Raw genomic sequence first — 27,603 nt, 5'->3', positions numbered from 1 at the left:
CGGGAGTCATGGAGATGCACAAATTAGTATTTTTTTGTCATTATTACGAATGTTTACAACAAACAAGTTTTAACATGATTTATTACATTCATAACGGTGTTCGTATTTTATGTTTATGCTTTTAAAAAAACAACGCAAAATTTTGCTGTTTATAATCCATAATAATAACTCCTGTATAGTAGTCCCACAACATATTTCACATCTGTCACTCGATGACACTTGAATACACTGTCAGAAATGTCTAGTGGCTTGGGAATTAGCTTTTTACAGTGTCTGGTGTCTGGTACAGTGTCTATATTGCTAATGTTGTTTTTGTGTGTTTACATGAATAAATATGGCTACGGTGTAAATGCACAGTATAGTTATGAGCTTATGTCCACATGATATCGTTCCCTTCAGTGATTTTCTGAAGATAAATTCCAAAAATAATGCAACTGGAATAACTACAGTAGTCGCCATCGTCAATCTCATATGAAGTAAGAGATCGCGATGACATATGATATGATGACGTGTGCAGGTGTTGTAGTACTGTCCTATTTTTTATGGGTACATTTGAAGACCTCTTCATGGGTCAAGGAGGAGGAGTAAAACATAGAATTGGGCCTTAATCTTAACATATTCACTTATAAACACTGATCTGCAAACAATTTTAACAACATCAATTTGGTCATAGAAACTTGCTTGATGTGTGAGAAACAGTAAGACTGTGTGTCATGTGACACACCAAGAACCAATAAAGTCCTTGCATGTCAAGAAGGTATGGTTGTGTTTCTGTTTACAGATCAATTTTTATATGTGAATAAAAGCCAAACTGAAGTGTGTTTGTCATATAAAGTCTTTGTTTTCAGAAGATTTTGTCTATCAGTATCCATATTTTGAAATCCCTGAGAAAGCAATCTCACATTTGTTTCGTTCAAAAGAATCATGAAAATGTTTCGATGGGATACACCAGTCTCCAAGCAAGTAGCTGGCATGTATATGTTTCTTAACTAATTGTTGACTGTGTTAAATGTACTAAATGTTGACCGTTACTTTACTAAATTTCAAGAGAAACACCTGAGATCTAAATGAGATTTCAGATTTCTAGTCTTCGGTTCTGAACTTGTGTGTGTTTGGGTTCATGATGGACAGTCTCCGTATCAGGCCATTCCCTTCATGCTCTTTGTTAAGCTGTGGACTGAGAAATACTGATTGCTTGGTGGTAAATTGTGTGCAGGGGATAAACATGGATCAAGGACAGCTTATCCTTTCATTGCTGGAGTTTTGAATACACAGGCTTTGATGTGCTATCTATGGGTTTGACGATCTTCAAGACCACTAAGCATGCAGGAATTTAATGTTTTAATATTCCTTTGTCTATTTTCTTACTTGGTTCTCTAATTTCCATTCCTCTTTTTTTACATTGTGCTGTCATCCAGTTAAGGTAATTTTCACTCCTCTCACTTTTTTTTTTTTTACTGCAACTGGTGTGAGGGAATTTACAGGCTGCACCCCACCCCAGTCAACCACAAGCAAATAACCGCAGGAGACCCACCCAAACAATCCTAAAACCAGTAGTTATCCTCAGCCTGGCGAGTGATCCCTTTCTAAAAATGGTGTCAAGCTCTTATTGTCTGGGACTTTGACCCAAGTGCTTTAAAGGTTGGTCTTTATGTGGGCGTACGAGGGTGTAGCTCCGACAGCAAACCTTTAAGCTCACTAAAAAAAGGAGAAGCTGATTTCCTTTTGAACATAAATAAAGGGATATGGTGCAAAAAGATGAATTGTTTGCCCAGAATTCATTTTAAAAAGTAATTTACTGACCAAGATGTCATGTCATTTTCCTTCGATTCCTTTACAGTAACTAGTAAGAGGGGTCTAAAACAACACTAGCTGTTTCCATTCACCTACTTGTATGCTCATTTTGGATATGCGCATAAAAAGCGATTGATGGAAACACCAAGATCCGCATAAGTTTTAAAAATACACACAATACCGAACAAATTCCAGTGTACGCCTAAAAGTCATGTGATTTTGTTATACGAGATCATGTGATGATAAGTGTGGTTTATTTATAAACTAATTTCGAGAGGATCACGTGCTTATGATCAACACGGCTGGCTCCTCATTAGCTCCGTAATCTGACCCATTAGATGATTACGGAAGCATTATAAATAACCATAGTTTTTCACTCCATGTTTCTTCGTTTTGAAGCTTTCCCCCTTCCACCCCTACTTCCTCCCCTTTTTCCGATACGGCGACACGGTGGCCCAGTGGCTAGCACTGTTGCCTCACAGCAAGAACACCGCTGGTCTAACCTCTTATCGGGCTGGTTGGTGTTTCTGTGCAGAGTTTACATGTTCTCCCCATGTTTGGGTGGGTTTCCCACGGGTTCCCCGGTTTCCTCCCACCGTCCAAAAACAAACCATAGCCAATCGACTAAACCAAATTATCACCTAAAACAACTTTAGTTTACATTTCTCACATGCCGACAAGCAGGGGAGTTCTCGAGACCTACCTGAGCTCAAACTCCCCTCTCTCCCTTCTAACGGGAGGGAGCCCCAGGCTCGAGGATATTACGAGCTCAGGGCTCTCTCCCAGGACAGCATGCCAAATACGCTTTATTGATTATCAGCTAAGTGTGAACTCTTGAAAAATTTATGTGAATGAACAAACTAGCTGGCTGACCTCATTGTAAAACATCTAAAATGTTGTTTTGGTTATTCTAAAATGCCTTAACCAATTCAGCATAAGTGTTATTATATTATTAATTACCTCCAGAACTGTGAAGAGGGTCTATACTCTCGTGACTTTAAACGTCACAAAACGTTCATTGCATGTCGGCGTTGTCTTCTAAGGCACAAGTCATTTATTAAATAAAGAAAAGATTGACGCAGCTTCTCCTACCACAGCAAATTCCGTTTTTACTGTTGATATTTGGCGCCAGTTAATCAGGAAGTGACTATTTTGCTCTCTTTGACTTGTTGGATTGAAACGCTGCATAATGCACACGTCTTTTATGCGAAAATCCAGTTTTGCGCATAAATTTATTTAGCATTTTAGGATGGAAACTCCGTTACTAACACCCACTGACTTTTAATGTAAATAAAAAACAAACAAACACTGCAACCTTTTTCAAAATAGCTTTTTTATCTTCTATAGAAGAAAGTCATGATTAAATAGATCATTAAATGAAAACCAAAAATGAATTCTTTCAAATTGAAATTATTCCTCAGAAACTAACAAAAACAATGACAGAAATGGCATTCTGTTTGATTCAGTTTTTATGATAACACATATACTTTGTATAGTAATACTTCTATTTCACAATACATACTGTTTTAAAGCAAATTAAAAGAAAGTGCATGTATAGGATGTGCTGTTACGCTTTACCAATTTTGTTTGATATTTTTTAAAGCATTAATTCGATAATAAACCATATCTTTAGGGTTTTTCTCAATGTCAAGGTGAACACTAATTGAACCAAGAATAAATGCATCATTTTCTATTTTTCTAGATCAAACTATTCAAGTGAATTCAACAGCAAATGTGAACACACCCTAAAGTTGCAAACAGAATCATTTCTGTTATCAGTCAGATGATTGTTAAACCACTTATCGGTTCGGTACCTTAACGGTTCTCTTAGGTATAATTTAAGCATAGTTTATTATTAGGTTATTCATAGGCTATATTTGTAAATACAGCTGATGTAAAAGTATTTTTAATGTTTAAGATTTATTTAGACTACTGCAAATTTTGTGTATGTATATATGTGTATATATACATATATGTGTATGTATGTGTATATATATAATTCACTCGATTTTGTTCAGAGGAATAAATTTCTGGTCAATAATGCGGAGGCTTCAACCTGTGAAATAGATCCAGTTTTCAGAGGAAGTGGCCTGTTGCTGTTTGAGACTCATCCATTGAACAGGAACTCCTCCCTGGGTCTTCTGGGAAACAGAAAAGATGACAGAGTCACAGCCACCACTGCATGCCCTTCCCAGGAAAACCTCTAAAACCTGGACAACACCTAACACTCAACTCCACGTCTTTAGGCTGGCATTCTTGTTCAAAAACATTGATAGTTCAGAAACACTGAATCAAGGTTAAACCACAAATGCCTTTTGGCATGTGATTTAAGTGGAAACTTCTATAAAATGAACAAAGAAGGCCTTCATCTTGATTTCCCCAAGAGCAGATTCAGTGTGGTCCTGTTATCAGATGTTGATAATAGTCTGATCTCAGAGCCAGATGGGAGATGACGATTCTGTGCTTTCCCACACACACACGCACAGCCCACGACATGCTGGGATTCTGTTACACACACACAATTGATTGATTTCTGTGGCCATTTGTCCTCTGGGACTTGGGTGAACTTAAAGAGAGTTTGTTTTGTCTAGAGATGAAAGTAAAACACAATGGAATCACAAAGATCTACAGGCAAGTTCTCAGAATCGCAGGGGATGTTGAGCCGGGTTGTGATGAGTGGACAGATGGGGATTCAGTGGCTTGTTCAGTGTGACGTGTCAGTAATGAAATATGTCTTCACTATGACTTTGACGAAGGGATAAATGACAGGCTGTGATGCCATAATTCTTTCTGCAGGTGACAATATGTACAGTATTATTTCTGCTGAAATGAGGGAACAGACTGTCAAGCGAGAGGGAGATGAAAGAAAATCAAAGGACAAAGAAAATCATGCCATGAGCAGCCCCTGAAGAAGGACTTTGATAGACTTTTTCTAGAGAAATGATTTCAGCTGCCACAGAATACACCAAAATAACAGTACCATAAGCTCGCAAATACATTATATCAAGCTTTGCTTCAGTAAGAATGCCTTAGTTTGATTAAAAATTAAAGTAAGAAAGTCTGTTTCAAATACATAAATGTTGTTCTTTTGAACTTGTACTCATCTTGAAAAATGTATTGCAGTTTCCAGCAGAATATTAAGCAGCATAACTTTTCACATGCTTCTTGAGCATCAAGTTTCCATATTAGAACGATATCTACATGATCATGTAACCCCGAATTCTGAAGTAATGATGATTGTCATCATAAGAAAGTATTACATTTTTGAAGAATAAATCTATCATTAATATATTTAACAACGTGTTACTGTATTTTTATTAGCTTGTTTGGTTAGCTTAAAACACTTTTGTAATACAAACAAAAATGAGATTTTTGGCTCAGATATTTTGTCTGCTTGAGAAAGAATCTGAATCTTTGAAATGACTCAATGTACTATAAGATGAAATTAAGTAGAAAGAAAGTAAAAAAACATAAGATAGCCCATAATTAGCAAGTGTCTAGCATGGTTAACATTGTTACCATGAATTAACATCTTGCTACTATGCTAATTCAACATAGCAGGAACTAGCATGTTGCTAGCCTCATTTGAAATGTTTTAACATATTGTTAAAATTACATTACACACTGCATGTTTATCAAAATGCTAATATGTTGCTTGCTGATTTTAACAGATACTAGCATGCCTTTATTATTTAAAACACATTTGAAAGATGCAAAGTTTTAGTGCTAGCATTTTTTTGTTCTTTAGCATGATGTTAGCATTATTTTAGTGCTGATGCTATATTTTAACTTGTCCTAGCTGGTTATTATAAAAAAGATTAATATACAGACAGACAGACAGACAGACAGACAGATAGACAGATAGACAGATAGATAGATAGATAGAATATTTCTCCAAACGATCTCTGTCATTGTCATTAGTTGGCGTTGTGCTCCCTGAGGGGCTGATGTGGGTGAGTAGAGTCAGCCTGCTGTGTTGGTGTGTGGAGGTCTGGCCTGTGCTCCTTACACACAGACCTCACATTGACAGAAGAACAATGGAGCGGGCACACCGCAGCATCCTACTCCACATACTGGCACAAAAGAGCCCTTTCATTTGTGCTGCTCCAGGGTTGGCCTGACAGCCTGCTGCCACCAAAGGCACAAGCATCACTGCCACGCCACCCTGCCTGCCATTCATTCATTGACATTGCATCTGATACAAACTGACGTAGCTAAAACTTCTAGATTCATTTAAAGAAGTAATTGCATTTACATTTACATTTAGTCATTTAGCAGACGCTTTTATCCAAAGCGACTTACAAATGAGGACAAGAAAGCAATTTACACAACTATAAGAGCAGCAGTGAACAAGCGCTATAGACAAGTTTCAGGTGTGTAAAAGTCTAAGAGGCAAAACATTAGTAGAACATTTTTTTTTTTTTTTTTTTGACCAACAAATGGCATTTGCTGACCTTTTTATTGTTCCAAACACATAAATGTCTTCTTTACAAAATAAGAAGTTTAGCATTATATTTGAGCTGCTCTTTTGTGCTCTTGTAAAAAAAGTAGTGGATGGTGACCATGTATAAATCTTCAAAAAGACAAAGAAGATCATATTACAGTTTATGCTCTGTACAGTTTATATCTCTTGAAATCCTGACAGCCACGGTCACTTTTAGCTTTGTTTGACTGGGATAGTGTAGACTTAGAAGACTAAGAAGAAGACTTAGGGCTCTATTTTGACGATCCATGCGCAAAGTGCAGGGCGCAAACGCATTAAAGGCATGTCAGAATCCACTTTTGCTAATAAGGATGGAAAAATTCGCTTTGCGCCATGGCACATGGTCTAAAAGGGTTGAGCTTATTTTCTTAATGAGTTATAGGTGTGTTTTGAGAATAAACCAATCAGAGTCTCATCTCCCATTCCCTTTAAGAGTCAGTTGCGTCGCGCCATAACGCATTTGCTATTTACATGATGGACTTTGTAAGTATAAATACTGAACCCTTCACTAGAGAGAAAACAGTTAAATAGAGCATCTACAGCGCGAGAATGAGAGATGAGCCTCTTCATTGTTTACTTTCACTTTCACTCTCGTGGATATGGAAACTTCTTTTATGCACAGTAGTGATGAGCAGATGGCGGTTATATCCGCGGGTGCTGCGGATAATCCGCGGGTCGGTCGGATAGTAAAAAAATACATTATGATTAAATGCGGGTCGGTTGCGGGTGGATGTAGCGGGACATGGCAGTGGACCAGCGAAAAAGCAGAGAAAAACTCTCGTTTTTGCTTTCGGTATGAGGGCGGCATGTTCACCTATTGCCTAGAGCTCCAGTTCAGTTTGCTCCGGCCCTGACGGTGACCTATCATGCCTAAAAGAAAGAATTAAATGATTAAAGTGACGATCGGGTGCGGATACATATATCAGATAAAAAATATGTGTGGGCGGGTGGATGATTAGTATGAAGCGGCGGATTCGGGTGTCATTTCAGCTGATCCGCGCATCTCTAACGCACAGACATCCATTAGCCTATAAATAATTTATTTAGTTTGTTAAGCACAAATATTTGTTTCAAATTTTTTGTTCTAATTTTTTAGCAAACAAATAAACAACAATAATAATGAAGTGTGGTCAAAAAACTGAGTTATATCCTAATTCACATGCTATGCCCCATATGGTATGAAACCTGACAGGTGGGCAAATCTAAGCTTGTTTTTAAAAAAACAACTGTAAATATGCATATAATAAATAATACTGCTAATAATGATAACATTAACATTAAAAATGCATTTGCTATTTAAACAGTGTGGCTCAAAACTACTCTTGCGCCTTGCGCCACATTGCGCCAGGTGTATGATAGGTCCCTTAATTTTGGGTGAAAAACTTGATATGACTATATAGCTGTAATGTAATTCTGCTACTAATAAAAAGTTTAGAGTTGGTACAATTAAATTCTTTTAATTAAAAACATTCTCATATTCTCACAAATTGCATTTATTTGATAAAAGTACAACAAATTGTGAAATATTACAGTTATACTAATGTAATTCTTTTCTTATTTATTATGTGTTAATATATAATTTACTTGGGATGACACGCTGGCTCAGTGGTTTGCACTGTTGCCTCACAGCAAGAAGGTCGCTGGTTCGAGTCCTGGCTGGGTCAGTTGAGATTTCTGTGCGGAGTTTGCATGTTTTCCCCATGTTCGTGTGGGTTTCCTCCAAGTGCTGCGGTTTCACCCACAGTCCAAAGACATATGGTATAGGTGAATTGGGTAAAAAAAAATAGGCCATAGTGTATAAGTGGGTGTGGCTGCTCTGGTTTCCCCCTCAGTCCAAAGACATGCGCTATAGGTCAATTGAACAAACTAAATTAGTGTATGCGTGTGAATGAGTGTATATGGATGTTTCCCAGTACTGGGATGTGGCTGGAAGGGCATCCGCTGTGTAAAACATATACTGGATAAGTTGGCAGTTCATTCCGCTGTGGTGACCCCTGATGAATAAAGGCACTAAGCCAAAGCAAAATGAATGAATTTATAAATGAATATAATTTATTCAATGTGATTTTTGTGCATTATTAGTGTCACATGATGCTTCAGAACTGTGCTGATTTAAAATTTCTTCTTATTGCTTATAAATGTATTTGGGAACACTGTGATACATTTATCAAGATGAACAAGAATTACTTATAGTTATGGATGCACCGAAAATATTTGGTTTTCGGCCGAAAATTTTTTATCACCAAAACAGGCCAAACAGTATAATTTGTGATGATTAAGCAAACAGAAACCGCAGCTTGCATGTGTTATCCTCTGCACTTCATCGCGACTGTACTTGATCTGTGATATAAAGATCAGCGCGTAACATTTTTCCTTTTTCTTTCGCAGCTGAACGGCAGCTGTTGCTCAGAACAATCTATCTCTGTCTATTCTATCCAGTTACCTATCTGTCTTAATAAAAATACACTATACACTTTTTATTTTCACTTTTGTCTGCACAAAGGCCTGCGGCAACTTCTTCCCGTGCTGTTTCCTTAACCTGCAACTCTTTATTTTACTAATTGATCATCGGGTGCTTCGGTTTCCCCCACAGTCCAAAGACATGCGGTACAATTGAATCGGGTAAACAAAATTGGCCATAGTGTATAGCTGTTTTCCAGTATGAGGTTCCAGGAAGGGCATCCGCAGCATAAAACATATGCTGAAATAGTTGGCGATTCATTCCTACTGTACCCCACTGATAAATAAGGTCGAAGGAGAATGAAAGAATGAATATAGCTATAATGATATTTATACACAGTGTGCATATGATATGATACTGATAGTAAAATTGTTTTAAATTTGGTTTTGTAGTTCAGGCCCAAACAAATATTTGTTGCATTTTTTTTTCATCATTTAAATTCATTTGATTGACTATATAAAAGTCAGTGGATATCATCGATGCATTTATTGGGTCAAATACAATTGATTTATTTTTTGAAACTTTAATATTAATTTATGCAATAGTAATGCCTTGATTTTGGCGTCATAGTGGTGCAGAGGGTAGCACGATAGCCTCACAACAAAAAGGTCGCTGGTTCGAGCCTCTGCTGGGTCAGTTGGCATTTCTGTGTGCATGTTCTCCTGGTGGTCACGTGGGTTTCCTCCGGGTGTTCCGGTTTCCCCCACAAGTCCAAAGACATGTGGTATAGGTTAATTGGGTAAGCTAAATTGTCTGTTGTGTATGTGTGTGAATGAGTGTGTATGGATGTTTCCCAGTGATGGGTTGCAGCTGGAAGCGCATTCGCTGCGTTAAACCTACTGTATGCTGGATAAGTTGGCGATCCCAAATTAATAAAGGGACTAAGCTGTAAAGACAAGTGAATGAATGAATAATACCTTGATTTTAGCAAGGTTAGTACAATGTTACTAATAATTGTCAAAATTTATTTTGGTTTTGGTTTTCAGCCTTGGTTTCCTCTTTTTCGGTTTTGGCCAAGATATGTCATTTCGGTGCATCCTTACATTAGTTCAAGTATGTATATGAAATTATGTTCAAACAGCCATAAACCATTACCCAATATTTGGCTTCTGACCTAATATAATGATTTGAGACTAGTTGTAAGAAAGCTTGCCAAAAAAAAGGGTTCATATGCAGCTTTTTTCTTAATTTGTACACTGTAAATAATTATATGATCGATTAGTCCTGACAGCATATGTTTTTCGGTTATTGTAACTTATTAAACTAAGGTAATCATTCATTCATCTGTGGTCGCCACAGCGGAATGAACCGCCAACTTATCCAGCATTTGTTTAACAGCATTTGTTTTTGCCCTTCCAGCTAGGAAACACATAGGAAACACATACACACTTATTTACACACACATACACACCAATTAGCCAACCCAATTCACCTGTACCGCATGTCTTTGGACTGTGGGGGAAACCGGAGCACCCGGAGGAAACCCACGCAAACGCAGGGAGAACATGCAAACTCAACTGACCCAGCCGAGGCTCGAACCCGCGACCTTCTTGCTGTGAGGCGACAGCACTACCTACTACCTAATCATCAGTTTTTATCAATTAAGTCAGTTTTACATAATGTAAGTTAAATGGACTCATAAGGTTAATTTGATTCCGCTTAAAAATGTAAGGAAACCAGGATTTTTTTTACAGTGTACTTAATTTTGTTGAGTCAACTTGCATGTTAATACATGGTTAAATTGGCAATTTGTCTTGACTGACCTCTTGTGTGTTTAGAACACTGAATATGCGTACTAACACCAGGTGGAAACAGGGCTTTAAATACGCATCAGGATGTGTCCATGGTGATTTATTCTGGTTTAAAGGATCGCTGCTCATTCTGTGAATCCCTGATGTATTTGCAAAAAGACCTGAGGGAACCGAGGCCTGTTTCTGTGACTTGTTTGTGTGAATGTTTTTGTATGGTACATTTCTGCTCTGCAAGGCGTAAGTAAGGACTTCCCTAAGGACCGAGTGTAAATTATGAATGCATTCCCAGATGTTTAATACATAATTAATTGAATTGTGGCTCTTAAAAAGCAAGACCAGAGACTGAGTGCAATGTTGTAGTTCAGCATGACACTTTATGAAGTCATGCCTCAAACTTCTAAGCTCAATGACTGGGGCAGGATGAAGCTGAGGGAGGCTTGGCAAACCCGCAGGTTGAGAAGAAAGGATGCCTTATTCTAGGCATGACCCAGGTCTGCTCGCAAGAACAAGGAAGTGAGGTTCCCCCGAGGATGAGGCTCAGAACAGCTTGCTTTTTCAAGGCAGGGTGAACATCAATTGCTCGCTTTATATGGCCGAGGATTTTAGGGGAGATGTGGAGATTCGAAATGACTTGTCAGTTTGGCTGCCGAACAACAGCACGGCTGCATTAACCAGCCTGGAAACTCACGCTGGTCTTTTTCAGCTGGATTTATTATTGTGCAAACAGATTATGCAGCTCATGAAACATGACCTTGACTATCCTGCCATTTTTATTTGCTTTTGATTCCTGACAGTGATAATTCATTAAGCTGCCCTTTCTTTACACAAGGCTCTGAAATATGATTCTACAAGGCCACACTGACCACAAACCAAACAGATGTGTTGTGGAGTCATGGTTAAATAAATATTCTGTTATACGCATGAATGTGAATGATGTGCTCGTCTTTCTGCTGCAGGTTTGAAAAGGGTCGTATCTACAGCTACATTGGAGAAGTGGTGGTGTCGGTTAACCCCTACCGTGCCATGAACATTTACGGACGGGACGTCATCGAGCAGTACAAAGGCAGAGAGTTGTATGAGCGACCGCCACATCTTTTCGCCATCGCCGATGCTGCGTACAAAGCCATGAAGAGGAGGAACAAAGACACTTGCATCGTTATCTCAGGTAGACTGTAGCTCCTTTTAGATAAACTACCTGTAAATTGCTAAAATTTAGAGATCAGGGGACAAACTTCCTTTCCACAACCATATCACCATATAAACCAGGTTTGGTTGCCCACTGAAGCTAGCAGGATTGAGCCTGAAAAATGTCTGCTTGCTAAACCCAAACTATTTTGTTAAATTGAAGTGAAATGAAAATTGTCAGGTATGGTTACCATACTTGAAATTGGTATGGTTTTGACCCATTCAAGTGGGTGTACACCCGGTGTAGTCACTCACACAAGTGACTACACACACACACACACACACACACACACACACACACACACACAGATAGTGAGCATACACCCGGAAAAGTGGGCAGCTATTGGTTCTAGCGTTCAGGGAGCAATTAGGGTGTTAAGTGCCTTACTCAAGGACACCTCAACTGAGTATCGAAGATGGAGAGAGTGCAGTTCATTCACTTTCCTCATCTTCAATTCTAAATTGAACCTGCAACCTTTTAATTAAAAGTCTAACTCCCTAACCATTAGGCCACAACTGCCCAAAATTGTAATGATAGATGATAATAAATTTGTAGTTTATAAATAAGTATCTTTTCATATTTGTTAATTAGAAATGTTCATTATTTTTATGAAATTATAATATAAAACTTACAGTTTAAATGCACATTTTTGAATAAACACTTAAAATAGTAAAATAGTTTGATAAGCAATTTGACAAAATGGTTGGAAATATTTTATGATACAACAAAAAGTGTGATTATGATAACGATCCGACAAGATAATCCAGTAAAAATTTGTTCTTAAAATGTTGCTAAAATGTAATATTTGTACCTCATATTGAAATAGAAAAACAAGTGAATAACTGCAAAAAGGTTCAGTTTTTTCAGAAAAAAATAACTACGGGCCTGATAGTGTAATGTTAAAATAATGTTTATTTTATGTCAATAAGTCAGTAACTTAGTTACTGACATTAGTTCAATATGTCAGTAACATATATGTCCACATATATGCCTAAAACATATATGTTTCCTACATGTATAACACATATGTCCCATATATGCCAGAAACATAAATGTCCATATTTGTAAAACTCAAATACTGTATGTCAGAAACGTGTATGTCCCCTACATGTATAGCACATATATGTCCAATATATGTCAAAAACATTTGTCCCCTACATGTATAGCACATATATGACCCATATATGTCAGAAACATACATGTTCACATATATGCCAGAAACATACAGTTGAAGTCAGAATTATTGCCCCCCCCCCCCACCCTTTGAATTTGTTTTTCTTTTTTAAATATTTCCCAAATTATATTTAACAGAGCAGGGAAATTTTCACAGTATGTCTGATGATATTTTTTTCTTCTGGAGAAAGTCTTATTTGTTTTGTTACAGCTAGAATAAAAACAATTTTTTAAAATCAATTTTAAGGTCAAAATTATTAGCCTCTTTAAGCTATATATTTTTTCAGTAGTCTACAGAACAAACCATTGTTATGCAATAACTGCCTAGTTAACTTAATTAACCTAGTTAAGCCTTTACATGTCTCTTTAAGCTGTATAGAAGTGTCTTGAAAAATATCTAGTAAAATATTATTTACTGTCATCATGGCAAAGACAAAATAAATCAGTTATTAGAAATGAGTTATTAAACCTATTATGTTTAGAAATGTGCTGAAAAAAAATCTTGTCTCCGTTAAACAGAAATTGTGGAAAAAAGTAAACGGGGGGCCAATAATTCAGGGGGGCTAATAATTCTAACTTCGACTGTAAATATCCCATGTATGCATTTTTGACGAACAAGCAATTGTTCACAGTCAACCTTTTGCTCAGCCAGAATCACAGAGAATTCTCTGAAGCACCTTTCTACACAACAGCAACACATACAGTACATCTGACCCATGAATTGCCTCTCTGAACTACTACAGTATGTGATCTTACAGGTTGTTTCCTGCCATAGGAAAGCAACCGTCTGTCATAGGAAAGCTGGCATAAATAATTAAATAAAGTGTCTTCTAATAGAATAAGAGCACGCAAATCTCATTAATATTTATTAGACACCAACATGTCATTAAGCACTGTTATAGTCCACGTCATGTCCTGTGATTATGCAGATTTCAAAGATGAAGATGAAAACAGCAGAAAAAAGATGATGCTAAAGTCTTCTCCATGCATGATATGCAACACAAACACCTCTGTTAAAATCACAGAAGCTATCATTTATTTTTCATGACCCTTTAAATAATAAATAACATTGTGTGATTAAGCTAAATACTCTCTTCCAAACATTTTGTCTAAAAGGAAAAGTTTGACAAATGAATATACAGTAAAAAATGTTCACATCCTGCCTATAGAAAATCTTTAAAGTACTTTTTAATGCCAAAAGACATGAACTGTTCACACATGCATACAACAACGCAGACATAAAGTGAATGTTGAAACAGAAAGAGTCCACTAGTGGTATTGCACATTTTTCAGAAGACGTCCATTCATGATTGAGTATATTTAGAAAGCTGTTCAGGCATGAAACTTACTTGGGCATTTAGGCTCAACATTTGCTCAAATTTGCTCAACATTTACTCACCCTCAAGTGATTGCAAACCTTTGAGTTTTTTTCTTCTGTTGAACACAAAATAAGATATTTTTAAGAGTTTGAAAACTATTGACAACTAAAATGTCAATGATTTACCAGTTTCTATCATTGTTTGGATGATATGTTTGTGTCCAACAGACGAAAGAAACCTAAACAGGTTTGAAACAAGTGAAAGATGACTAAATGATGACCGAATGTCATTTTTGAGTGAAGCAATCTTTCAGTTAAAGGGTAAAATGCATTACTTCATCCTCAAATAATAGTAAAAACAGCCTATTGTTCTCCTGCTGCTTTGGCCTTTCAGGCAAGCAGGCTTGGTTTCAGGGTGTTCTTGTGGGGCCGCTGTATGACTGGGAGTGATGTGATTAGATTTGTGGTAAGATGAGAATTGCTCAGCACTGACGTGGAGTGTGGTTTTCCAGTCACACTAGACTGCTTGAGCAGAAGCTTACTATAGAGTTCAGTGCATGAGCAAATTGCTTTCACAAGACATGCCCATTGTGTGAAAAAGATGAACGGCAATATGGTTGTTTCACAATTTCTACACAAAAGTCACTTTGAGACAGTGTTTGTTTTCTGTCTGGGATGCCAGGGAACTATTTTGAGGTGGAGCGCATTGCTCAAGGGGAATAATCTGGTGACCACTCTGATGTCTCTATGAGAAAACATTAATTATTATTCAGAGAGTGACCACAGATGGTGACTACACTCCAAAAATATTTGTATGAAAAAAAAAATGTGTGGTGCCATCTTGTGGCAAACAGACGAACATGTTTATCTATTTTGAGAGTGAGGTGTAATGAAGTGAGAGCATCTGTTCAGGTGTTTATGACAAATCAATTGTGCAAGCTTTTGTGTGGTTGCATAATACTGTCTGACAAGCTTAACAGATTAAAGGCCTTATTTATTTATTTATTTAAACCTTTTTTTACTTAAATTTCCCCACAAGACTTATATAAAATGAGACGTATAATAATTCATATTATTTGTAATAATTATACTTAACTTATGCTAAATTAAATTACACTACCATTTGAATTGTTATGATGAAACTATTTTAACTATTTATAAAGAAGTCTTTCATGCTTAAGGTTTTTCAGAAAGTATTTTTAAAAATACAGTAAAAAACATTTTTCATGATGAAATAATATTACAAAATATTTACAGTTTAACAGCATAATTGCCCTAGTCTTCAGTGTTACATGGCCTTTCATAAATCACTATAATGCACTAATTTACATTTATACATGTAACACTTTTATGAAAATAATAAAAAATAATTACTTATGTATATTATTATTAATTTTCTTATAATCCCTTCACTGACACTGGTATTTAAAAAAAATACATTATTAAAAAAATGTGTGTCTTCTTTCTTTAAAAAATGAATTAAGCATCTAAATAAAACTTTTCCACATGGTCTCAGATTTTGGGACCACATTGTAAGTTCTATAATATATTTATTTAAGTTAAAGTCAAATTCTATTATTATATCTATAAAGTATTCATTGTCATTTGTTTATTTTGCAGGGGAGAGTGGAGCTGGAAAAACAGAGGCTAGTAAATACATTATGCAATATATCGCTGCTATCACCAATCCCAGCCAAAGAGCAGAGGTGGAGAGGTACGTTCAACAAAAGCTTTCTGTTCCTCTCATCTCTGCTGCAGTGATGAGTCATGTTAAAGACACGAGGCTCTTCATGCCTGCTTAATGCTATAATCAACAACTGCTGAACATTTCACAAGCGTTTGATGTTGTTTATGGAGATGGACTTCATAGTTGTTTAATTCCTTGTTTAGTTGTGGTTAAGAAAAAACAAGTAGTGAGTGAATGAATGATACTGTACGTTGTGATTTAGTCCGCAGGAGAGATGGGGATAGTAGTTAAATTTAGAGCAGAGATTAAAATAGTGCCAGGTCATGCTAATTGAAATATAACAGCATGATACTTAAATGATAGGAAAGTCTACTATGCTTTATATGGTATTTTATCTCTGTAACTTGATAAAGAGAACACCTACTATAAAAATATGTAGGGCATACGATATTTAGGTAATAATAAAAAATGCACTGATCTTGTGCAACTGCAAAGACCTTTATTCTTTAGTTTTAAATTGATAGTTGACCTATTTATACAGTCAGACTGTACACTACTCGACAAAAGTTTTGTCGTCGATCCCAGTTGTAAGAGAAGCAATTAATAACTTGACTTCTAGTTGATCATTTGGAAAAGTGGCAGAATTTTTTCTGATGAATCATCTGTTGAACTGCATCCTAATCATCACTAATACTGTAGAAGACCTATTGAAACCTGCATAGACCCAAGATTCTCACAGAAATCAGTCAAATTCGGTGAAGGAAAAATCATGGTTTGGGGTTACATTCAGAAGGGGTGTGTGCGAGAGATCTGCAGAGGGGATGGCAGCATCAACAGCCTGAGGTATCAAGACATTTGTGCTGCCCATTACATTACAAACCACAGGAAAGGGCAAATTCTTCAGCAAGATAGTACGCCTTCTCATACAATACGTCAGCCTCCACATCAAAGTTCCTGAAAGCAAAGAAGGTCAAGGTGCTCCAGGTGCACCACACATGAACATTATTGAGCATGTCTGGGGTAAGATGAAGGAGGAGGCATTGAAGATAAATCCAAGGAATCTTGATGAGTTTTATTGATAAGTTATTTATGTCATTAATCTAAACTGAACTGAACTTAAACTCTGAAAACTGAACTACTCTTTTTAAATTCACTATCATCTTCTATGTGAAGCTGTTTTGAAACAATCTACATTGTAAAACCGCCATACAAATAAAAATGAATTGAATTGAATTGAATCATTGCAGAGATGTATAGATGGAGTCCTTCAAGCTCATGGGAGTCATACACAATATTAATTATTTTTTCCACTGCACCATGGCTTTATATTCTATACTGTACATTATTTCTGTTAAGTGAGAAGACTTTTGTCTAAGCAAAGTCAGACCTTACTCTCCTAATTAAATAATTAAAAATCAAGGCATGATCATATTTTCTATTGGTAAAATAAGTGTAATCTAGAGGCCTTTGCCTTTTAGATAAGCCACTTCTGAAACTAAATGATCAACTAGAAGTCAAGTTATTATTTGTTATTCCTAAAACTCGGATAAACTGTGTATTTTCTTATCTCTGTAGTGAACAATACAGAATTCAGAATTCATTACAGATTTTAACTGAAAATGTGGTCCTTGATTATTCATATAATGGGTACTGTAATGGGTACTGACACTTTTACAGTAAAAATAAATGTTTTGAGACAAAAAACAGGCAAAATTAAATAAACATCCTTGGCATGTGATGATGCTGTGTATCTGATGATATATTTTTACTCTAAAAGTAGCTCTGAGAAGCAGTGCATACTGCTCCCTTGCTTTTTATTAATTAACCAGGGATCATGATTTCAACTAATAATATGAAAAAAACATTCTGGATGCCTTGTAGATGAGTAAATGAACAGCATATTTTATTTTAGGGTCATTATCCCTTTAATTGCAGTAATAGTAATAAAAATAAAGGCAACTGTTGTGCAATGCATATGTGCTTTGTGCAATCTCTTGGTCTTATATCAGTGTTATTACACCCTGTTGATATGGTTTATTCTCTAAAGGTGAAAGCTATTTTAAAACTGGGCGTAGATTGGTAGAAATATTTTCCAGGAAGCAAATAGCCTGATAAGATTTTTAATGTTTAAGTTGTGAAACTGAAATTATGACTTTATAAATAAATTATTCAAGCAGTTAAAGATAATTAAAATAATTCAAACTTTAATTAAAAGTTATACTTAAAAATAATAACTTTGTTGGGGCTTTTGAGATATGTAATATGTAAAGCTCTACTATAGGCACAGTGCAAAAGCAAAGTGCTTTTTATGGGATGCTGTAGGTATTTGAGTCAAAATGAAGGAAAGTGTCCCACTTAATGCCTGACAGGCTTGTAACCTTAAGGTTAGGACCTCTGAATGGAGCGCCGTCCTTCAGTATGAAGAGTAGGTCATGCATAGCTGTTGAGCTACAGAACCAATGCAGACCTTTCTGTGGTCTGACTCGTGCAGCAGGACCCATAAATCATCCACTGAAATGTTTTAAACCACTATACCGGGATACCACAAGGTGATACTCTATACACTAAAATGGCCAGATATAACCATGTATAATGACTCATAAAGGCTTCACACAGACAGGATTGTGCATTTACTGTAAAATCAAATGTTGGGAGCAATCAGATCATATTGAAACTGACATTCATTTAGCTATAGAGGTAAAGTGATGCACATGTGGCTAATAAATGCTGTAGAAATGAAAAGTGTGTGTTTATACAGGGTGAAAAACATGCTGCTGAAATCCAACTGTGTCCTCGAGGCTTTTGGAAATGCCAAGACCAACCGCAATGATAACTCCAGCCGGTTCGGCAAGTACATGGACATCAACTTTGATTTTAAAGGAGACCCCATTGGCGGCCATATCAACAACTACCTGCTTGAGAAGGTAGGGGGCGCTTGATTACTTCTATTAAAATAATATATTAAAATAATACAACAAAAATAAAGATCAGTTACAAATGCAATGCAAACCTAAAGTAATTACTATTAGTCAAAAATTGATTTTGCATTATTTATTGGCTTGCATTTATCCTTATATTATGATTAGAATGGGATTTTTGCAGCATTGCAATTAAATTTAACCTCATGTAAACAATGCTTTTGGTAAGCTCACAGTAACCATAATAGCAAGTGCCAATCCCTTTATGTGGCCATTGCTGTGTTGTGTACTCCAGTTTTATTTGCAATAAACAAGCATATAAAAACCTTAATTGCATTATTATCATTGTGACCAAAGTGCACATGTATTGTTCTCACTACTTCTGAATGAACTGCAATTTTTTTTCCTTCACTCTGAATTGCTAAATTAAAACAGTGGACACTATTTTGCTCAGGATTGGGAATAATGAGTTGGTGTTGGTGTATTAATTACATTAATTATCAACTGAAAAAAGGGATTACTGTTCATTTTTAGATCCTATTAAGTAAATGTTCTATAAAAATCAGTTCAGAGAAGCAGATAAAAAATGTATTTTTGTTCTAAAAATACATTTTTCAGAATAATTCTATGTTTTTAACTGAAGACGGTTATTTATAAAGATTGCACATGCTTAAAAAAAGATGAAATGAGTCAGACATCATGACAATATATGCTATTTATGGAATATGGTGTCATCACAACATGAAACCATTGATGTTTTGATACATATCATTTAAACTTTCATTCATTCATTTTCTTTTTGGCTTAGTCCATTTATTAATCTGGGCTCTCCACAGCATAATGTACCACCAACTTATCCAACACGTTACACAGCGGATGGCCTTCCAGCCGCAACCTAGCACTGGGAAACACCCATACACTCTTGCATTCACACACATACACTATGGCCAATTTAGCTTATTCAGTTCACCTATAGTGCACGTCTTTGGACTTTATTTCTATAGCGCTTTTACAACTTAGATTGTGTAAAAGCAGCTTAACATAGAAGTTCTAGTAAACTGAAACCATGTCAGTCCAGTTTTCAGAGTTGAAGTTTAGTTTAGTTCAGTTCAGTGTGATTTAATTTTCACTGCTGACAGTTCAAACACTGAAAAGCAAATCTATTGAGGCGCAGTTCCACAAGTTCCAAACCAAGCAAGCCAGTGGCGACAGTGGCGAGAAACAAACTTCACCAATTGACAAAAGTGAAGAAGAAAAAAACCTAGAGAGATTCCAGGCTCAAGTTTGGCACAACCGTTTCTCCTCTGGCCAAACTTCTTGTGCAGAGCTGCAGTCTAGGTGCCAGAGGCTGGAGAAATAAGGGACTAAGCTGAAGGAAAATGAATGAATGATGCTGTGCTTTTTTGTTATTTCAGAAGGAATGTGTGTAGACCCTACACTTAAAAGGATAGTTCACCTCCAAATGTAAATGTAATAACCCTCAATTGGTTGTGAGTCACTTTCTTCTGTTTAACAGAAAGGAAGATATTTTGAAGAAAGCTGAAAACTTGTAACTATTGACTTCCATAGTAGAAAACAACAAATACCATGAAACTCAGTGGTTACAGGTTTTCAGCATTCTTCATAATGTCTCGGCTTGTGTTGAACAGAAGAAAGAAACTCAAACAGGTTTAGAACATAGAAATGGTGAGTAAATGATGACAGAATTTTCATTTTGGGGTGAACTATCCCTTTAGCCATACTTTTCAGCAAATTAGAATAATGAAAATTGCATGTAAACAGGAGAGAAGTTGTTTGTTATGTGAACATCTTGCAACAATTAATTCCTTAATCAGATTATTGGAAATAATCATTATTGGCTCACATATAAACAGTCATTGTTAAAGTGTTTACCACAGTTTATCAGTGATGGCCTCTATTACTTTTGCTCAATCCAGTTTAAGATGCTATTTAAGAAACCATCATGCAAGATGCCATAGAAACCACCCAAAACAGCAACCACTTAACCACCACCTACATTATAAATTCTAGTGTTGTGCAACTGCATAAAACCACCCAAGCATTGTTGAAGCTGTATTTTTCTCCTTTATTCTAAATTAGTCTGATCTTTATCTTTAACACTTAGTTTCATATCTTCCTCAGTCCAGAGTCATCTTTCAGCAGGAAGGAGAGAGGAGTTTCCACTCTTTCTACCAGGTGAGTAAGAGACTCATCACAGAAATTAAGATGTTTTTGTTTTTTCCAGTCGACAAATCCTACCAAACCTGTATTTATGACTCCACAGTTAAAGCCTACAAAGGCCAGTCATATCTCACTTTTATTGCCCCTACAAAATAGAGTGCTTATGCTTCAAAACATGTTCAAAACAATTCTGCCTGCTTGTTAACACTCCGCAAACCATTATTAGCAAGCCTATAATTTACATGCTCCTCCAAATCAACAGGAGAAATGTCAAAAGTGTTTTTAAATGTGTTTTTCAGCTGGTGAAAGGAGCTCCAGATGCTCAGCTGCGATCCCTGCACATTCAGAGAGACCCCACAGCATATAACTACATTAAAGTGGGAGGCCAGCTAAAGGTATTAACCATGCAGACATTTAAAAAGACCATTATGAGTAATAATGTTTATGAAAGATTAAATTGAAATTTAATTGGGTTCAATAGGCCTCCAAAATCTCAGGAAAATAAAAGGAGGTTTCTGCGGGTTTTAAAAACAAAAATCTAAAAGTCTTAACTTCATTTTTAGTGAATTCAGAGGAACTAGTGTTAAATTCATATGATCATTGCCTTACATTTTGTAAGGGATTGTTTGCTGATTTTAAAGTGAAGCACAAGCTGTGAGGATCATAGTCCTCGTCATTGGTTTATTCAGTGTTCACGGAGCTTGAAAATTAGCTGTATTACTGCATTCATTCGGTACACGATAAAGCATATCATTCAGTCATGCGATTGTACCTTATAATTACAAATTTCCCCATTTTCTTTCATCTGTGGGAGGCACTGTGTATATAAAACTATGATAATGTGTAGTCTAGGGCTGCATAGTATATAGTTTCAGCATCTATATCGCAATGTGCAATAGTCGCATCGCTGGATATGCAATGTCAAGTTGGGATTACAGTTGATCAGCATCACAGTTCAGAACATGTGATTTGTGGAGTCATCACAAAGTTTAACCCTAAAATAGAGTGAAACATCATTTGGATGTGTTTTTAAGATCTGTGATTGTGTATGATTTAAGAAAACTTAAATCAAGAGCTTATAAAGGTATTTCAACCCAAAATAATTGTATTTAATGATTTATACAATGTGGACTCTACACTATACAGTGCTATATTATCTATTATTATAAAATTTCTGTACCTCAATTCTGTTAGACTCCACAGTTTGCTCAATTGTACTTTTGTACAGTTGTATTTGCTGTATTAAACTTTATGCAGACACTCCTCTACTAAATAATCCCAGTGTAAAAAAATTAAATAATTCCAGAGATATATGAGATCTTGTGAAATTATAGTCATATTCAATACATATCGCAGTCAAACTAAATATCGCAATGTCATTTTTGTCCAATATTGTGCAGTCCTAGAGTTGTCCTATAATGTATTGGTTGCTCGCTGAAGCTAAGCAGGGCAGAGCCTTGTAAGTACCTGGATGGGAGACCACGTGGGAAAACTAAGTCGTTGTTAGAAGTGGTGTTATTGTGGCCAATCTGTGGTTTGTGTGGGCCCCAATATAGTGAAGGGGACACTATACTGTAAGTAAGCGCCATCTTTCAGATGAGACATTAAACTGAGGTCCTGACTTGTGGTCATTAAAAATCCCATGGCACTTCTCGGAAAGAGTAGGGGTGAACCCCGGTATCCTGGCCAATTTCCGTCTCCCTGTCTGCCCGTACCCATCATGGCCTCGCAATCATCCCCATCCACTGTATTGGCTGTTTCACTCTACACCAGTAGCTGGTGTGTGGTGAATGCACTAATGCTGTTGTCCCGTGGCTGCCTTTACATTAAAGACCCCTTTACATGATTATAAAGTGCTTTAAGTGTATGGCATTACACAGTAAATGCACTATATATGTATTCGCATTACTTACTTACTTAAAAAATGATGACTTTCACTTTTGAATTTTGCAATACATGCACAGCACACACTAGTGGCGCCATCTAGTGGTATTGTGTGAAGCCTTCAAGAGATGGATGTAAATGTAAAGCCTACTGCAGTTTTTTTAATTAACATCAATAAAGGCATTATAAGGGTTCATTAAAATTACTTTAGAGCATCATTAAACTCATAAAACTAAAATTGTGTGGCCAAGTATTAAATATTTATATCAATATGTTCTTTAATTGGTCTTAAAAATATCTTAACGAAGTCTTAAATTTTCCCTCATTTAACCTGCAGAAACCTTGATTAAAAGCACCATGGAGCAATCGCACATGATTGTGCAGGGAATTTAATTATAGCTGTTCCATGCGTACAGTAGCCTTCAGTGCATATTAAAACCTGTTTGTTATTGCCTCATATGCTGAGACAGCACTGATGCTGAGCACTGTTCCATTGCTTCTGCAGGGAGTTTAATGTGCGAGCACGAAAACAAATTTATAGCAACAAACAAGGTGTTGTCATGGAACAGGCTGGATTGTTGAGCTCACAGAGGTCTGAAGCAAACATCCTGGAGCGCTTGGAACAAAACACGCCAGTTCCAGAGTCTTTTATATGTGTGCATGCTGGCTACACTTCACACTCTGTCCAGCAAGGCTGTGGCTGTGAAATGTTCCTGCTGAATGAAATTAGCATTTCTCTGCAGGAGCTGTTAGCTAGAATAATTAGTAATTTGAGTGTTGTTGCGTGCTTATTTCAGGAAGTCGTTGATGTGTCAGCAATTTTCAGCTTTTAATTGCTCGGCTGTAAATTCGATGTGAAAGTAATAGGAGGTTTAATGACCTCCCATTTTTAAAAGCATTGATTTAGCTTCAGTAAATGAAGGGCATTTGGCTCTTTGCATTTGGGTGCTTTTGGGTTATTCACAAAGCAGAATTAAAAGCTTACTGTCAGAAAAAAACAGGAAGATGATGTTTCAGCTTTATTTCATCTAAGATTGTGCTTTTGTTTGTGACTGAAACTTACCCAGATTCTTTTTACAATCTTGCAGTCGTCAATAAATGACAGTGCGGAATTTAAAGCTGTTGCCGATGCAATGAAAGTCATTGGATTTACTACGGAAGAGATTCAGACGGTCTACAAGATCCTGGCTACCATCTTGCATCTGGTTCAGTATTTCTAATATTTAAAGGGATAGTTCACCAAAAAAATAAATTGACTTACTATTTATTCACCCTCAAGTGCTTCCAAACCTTTATGAGTTCTTTTTTTCTGTTAAACACAAAACAAGATAGGTTGTAAAATGCTGAAACGAGGTAACCACTGACATCCATAGGAAGAAAAACAAATATTATGAAAATCAATGGTTACAGGTTTTCAGCTTTCTTCAAAGTGTCTTCTTTTGTGTTCAGCTGAAGAAAGAAAGTCTAACATTTTTTGAAACAAATAAGGGGTGAGGAAATGATGATGGGGATTTCAGTTTTGGTTGAACTATGCCTTTCAGTTCACTTGAAGTTTTACCAACTATGTTTTCCTGTTACATGAACTTATTGAATGGTGATTTTTTTTTTTTATGTTTTCAGGGGAATCTAAAGTTTGGAACTGATGGAGATGTGACTTTAATTGAGAACCCGAAGCTGGTGTCTGTGTTGGGGGATTTGCTGTCCACCAAAGAGGAGAATGTAGAGAAGGCTATGCTCTATCGTACGGTAGCCACTGGCCGCGATGTCATCGACAAACAACACACTCATCAAGAGGCCAGTTATGGCCGTGATGCCCTGGCCAAGGTATTAATTGTGGTTCCTGTTTGGTCATCCAGCTGTAGAGGAATGTTCATACAATCAATAAAATGTCCCTGATTATGACACATGATTTTTTAGTTGAACTATAATTGATAAATTCACACACAGCATATTTGATGCATATTTTTTATGTATTATTTGTTGTGTTGTTGGCTATTTTATTATTAAATAAGCTATGTGATCAGTTAGTAGTTTTATTAAGCAAGGATGCATTTAATGGTTCAAAAGTGACAGTAAATAATTATGTATATATACAGTATATACACTAAAGTTTGGGGTAATTTCAATCAATCAATTTTGAAATGTTTTCAAATAAGCTTATCTCGCTCACCAAGGCTGCACTTATTTAATCAAAAAACAGTACAAATTGTAAAATTAAGCGATGTTATTGCACTATAAAATAACAGTTCAAAAGTAGTTTATAATTTAATTTAATAATTTATTCCAGTGATTTTTAAAGATGAATTTTCAACTTCATTACTCAAGTCTTTAGAGTCACTGTAATAAAAGCAATAATGACTGGAGGAATAATTTCATTTAAAACTACCTACAATAAAAAAGCAGTTATTTAAAATTTTTATAAATATTTAAAAATGTAACTTTTTTTTTTACATTTAATAGAGTCGCCTTAATGAACGAAATAATTTTCTTTAAAAAAATATATGAAAAAAAACCTGACCCCAAACTTTTGACTGGTAGTGTATATGTTTATACAGTATATTTCAAATTAAAAAGATTATTTCAACATTTCTGTTCTTCATAATTCAGAAAAAGGTTTCACAGTTTACCAATAAATATTAAGCAGTAAAACCCCTTTCAACTGTAATTATGATTGTTTTTTTTTTTGCTTATCAAATCAGAATATTAGAATAATGTTCAAAGGATTTTGTGACACTGAAGACTTAACTGACTACTGACAATTTTGTTGTGACATCAAAGCAACAGTTTACATTCTAAAATATCGATTTTTATAGATATCATTTTAAATAACTGTAGTAATATAGTAATAAATATTGCAATTATTTTTCACAACATTACTGTTTTGCTCTACTTCTGAACATATAAAGTCGCTGTGGTGAGCCTGTTGAGACTTTTCCTAAAAGCAATAAAATATTTTTCCCTGACCCAATTGTTTGAACAATAGCGCATTTATTTCTTATTACTTTATAAGATACGGTAGATACTGTAGAAGTCAGAATTATTAGCCCCCCTTTTATTTATTTTTTCCTTTTTTAAATAATTCCCAAATTGTTAAATAGAGCAAGGAAATTTTCACAGCATGTCTGATAATATTTTTTCTTTTGGAGAAAGTCTTATTTGTTTTGTTTAGGCTAGAATAAAAGCAGTCTTAAATTTTTATTAACCATTTTAAGGTCAAAATTATTAGCCCCCCTAAGCTATTTTTTTTGACTGTCTACAGAACAAACCATTGTTATACAATAATTGCGTAATTACCCTAACCTGCCTAGTTAACCTAATTAACCTATTAAGCCTTTAAATGTCACTTTAAGCTGTATAGAAGTGTCTTGAAAAAAACTAATAACATATTATTTACTCATCAAGGAAAAGGTTAAATAAATTAGAAATGAGTTATTAAAACTATAATGTTTAGAAATGTGTTGAAAAACATGTTCTCTCCATTAAACAGAAATTGGGGGAAAAGAAATAAACAGGGCCTAATAATTCTGACTTCAACTGTAAATGTTTTATTTGCTGTTTATTTTATCTGTACATTGCAAAAAAATACTTTTCTTACTTAGTTTTGTGTCTTATTAGTCCAAATATCTAAAATATCTTACATAAACAAGCAATTTCTAGACAAACAAAAAAATGTCTTGTTTTAAGAAATAATCTGCCAAAATTTTTTCTTAAAGCAAACAAAATAATCTGACAATAGGTTAAGAAAAAGTCTGACTAATCAACTATTTTTCCATGTGCTATTCACAGGCCATCTATGAACGACTTTTCTGCTGGATTGTGGGACGAATCAATGACATCATTGAGGTGAAAAACTACGATGCTCGAGTTCATGGGAAGAACACAGTCATTGGAGTTCTGGACATCTATGGCTTTGAGATCTTTCAGAATAACAGGTAAGAGCATAATACTGTAGCATTGAGATGTTGTATCTCTATGCATAATCAAAATGCAGCATCTCTTCAACATCTTCTTTGTTTTCTCCAGCTTTGAGCAGTTTTGTATAAACTACTGTAATGAGAAACTGCAGCAGCTCTTCATTCAGCTGGTGTTAAAACAAGAGCAGGAAGAATACCAGCGAGAAGGCATCCCTTGGAAACATGTGGGTTTTATTCAGTTGTTTCTCTAAAAGCTTTTTACATCTTCATTATTTTATATTCTAATTCAAAAAACTCAATTTGCCTGGGTCTGCCTGGCTTTATTGCAGTAAGCATATGAGCTTTGTTTTGTGTGTTCATGGAAACAGATTGACTACTTCAACAATCAGATCATCGTGGATCTCGTGGAACAGCAGCATAAGGGCATTTTTGCGGTGCTGGATGAAGCATGCATGAATGTGGGGAAGGTGACGGATGAGATGTTCCTGCAGGCCCTCAATGGGAAACTGGCCAAACATGCCCACTACACTAGCCGCAAGGTACAGAAAACTGCTTTAAAGCTCAGTATTTGTGAAAAACGTATTTTATTCTTACCAGGGATACTCGCAAAATACACTGTAAAAACAATGTGAGATTTGATAAAAATACAAAAAGATTTTAACCTAAAATAATAAAAAAATATATATTATATACAGTCAGGTCAATATATATTGGGACATCTACACAATTTTCACAATTTTGGGTCTATCCTCCTAGGGCTTGAGTGTCCGCATATGTGGACTGCACATTTTAGCTCTTAAGTGACTATATAAAATACTTTGAAGGTTTTATATTTTGCTACAGACATACAGTG

At 35.8% G+C, this 27,603-nt stretch overlaps 1 protein-coding gene across 1 annotated transcript in view; it reads left to right on the top strand.

The window, feature by feature from the left end:
* Positions 1–27,603, top strand: part of myo1d (myosin 1D) — a 129,204-nt gene that overhangs the window by 16,321 nt on the left and 85,280 nt on the right. The window contains exons 3-12 of the mRNA XM_056469283.1: positions 11,446–11,654; positions 15,787–15,880; positions 18,612–18,777; positions 20,914–20,967; positions 21,252–21,347; positions 23,925–24,041; positions 24,457–24,660; positions 26,623–26,768; positions 26,860–26,974; positions 27,119–27,289. Coding sequence (XP_056325258.1) covers positions 11,446–11,654; positions 15,787–15,880; positions 18,612–18,777; positions 20,914–20,967; positions 21,252–21,347; positions 23,925–24,041; positions 24,457–24,660; positions 26,623–26,768; positions 26,860–26,974; positions 27,119–27,289 — 1,372 coding nt within the window. The remainder of the gene's footprint in view (positions 1–11,445; positions 11,655–15,786; positions 15,881–18,611; positions 18,778–20,913; positions 20,968–21,251; positions 21,348–23,924; positions 24,042–24,456; positions 24,661–26,622; positions 26,769–26,859; positions 26,975–27,118; positions 27,290–27,603) is intronic.

This window comes from Danio aesculapii, chromosome 12 (genome assembly GCF_903798145.1).
Source record: "Danio aesculapii chromosome 12, fDanAes4.1, whole genome shotgun sequence".
NCBI lineage: Eukaryota > Metazoa > Chordata > Actinopteri > Cypriniformes > Danionidae > Danio > Danio aesculapii.
Note: the sequence above shows the minus strand (reverse complement) of the source record. Positions and strands in the feature narration are given on the sequence as shown.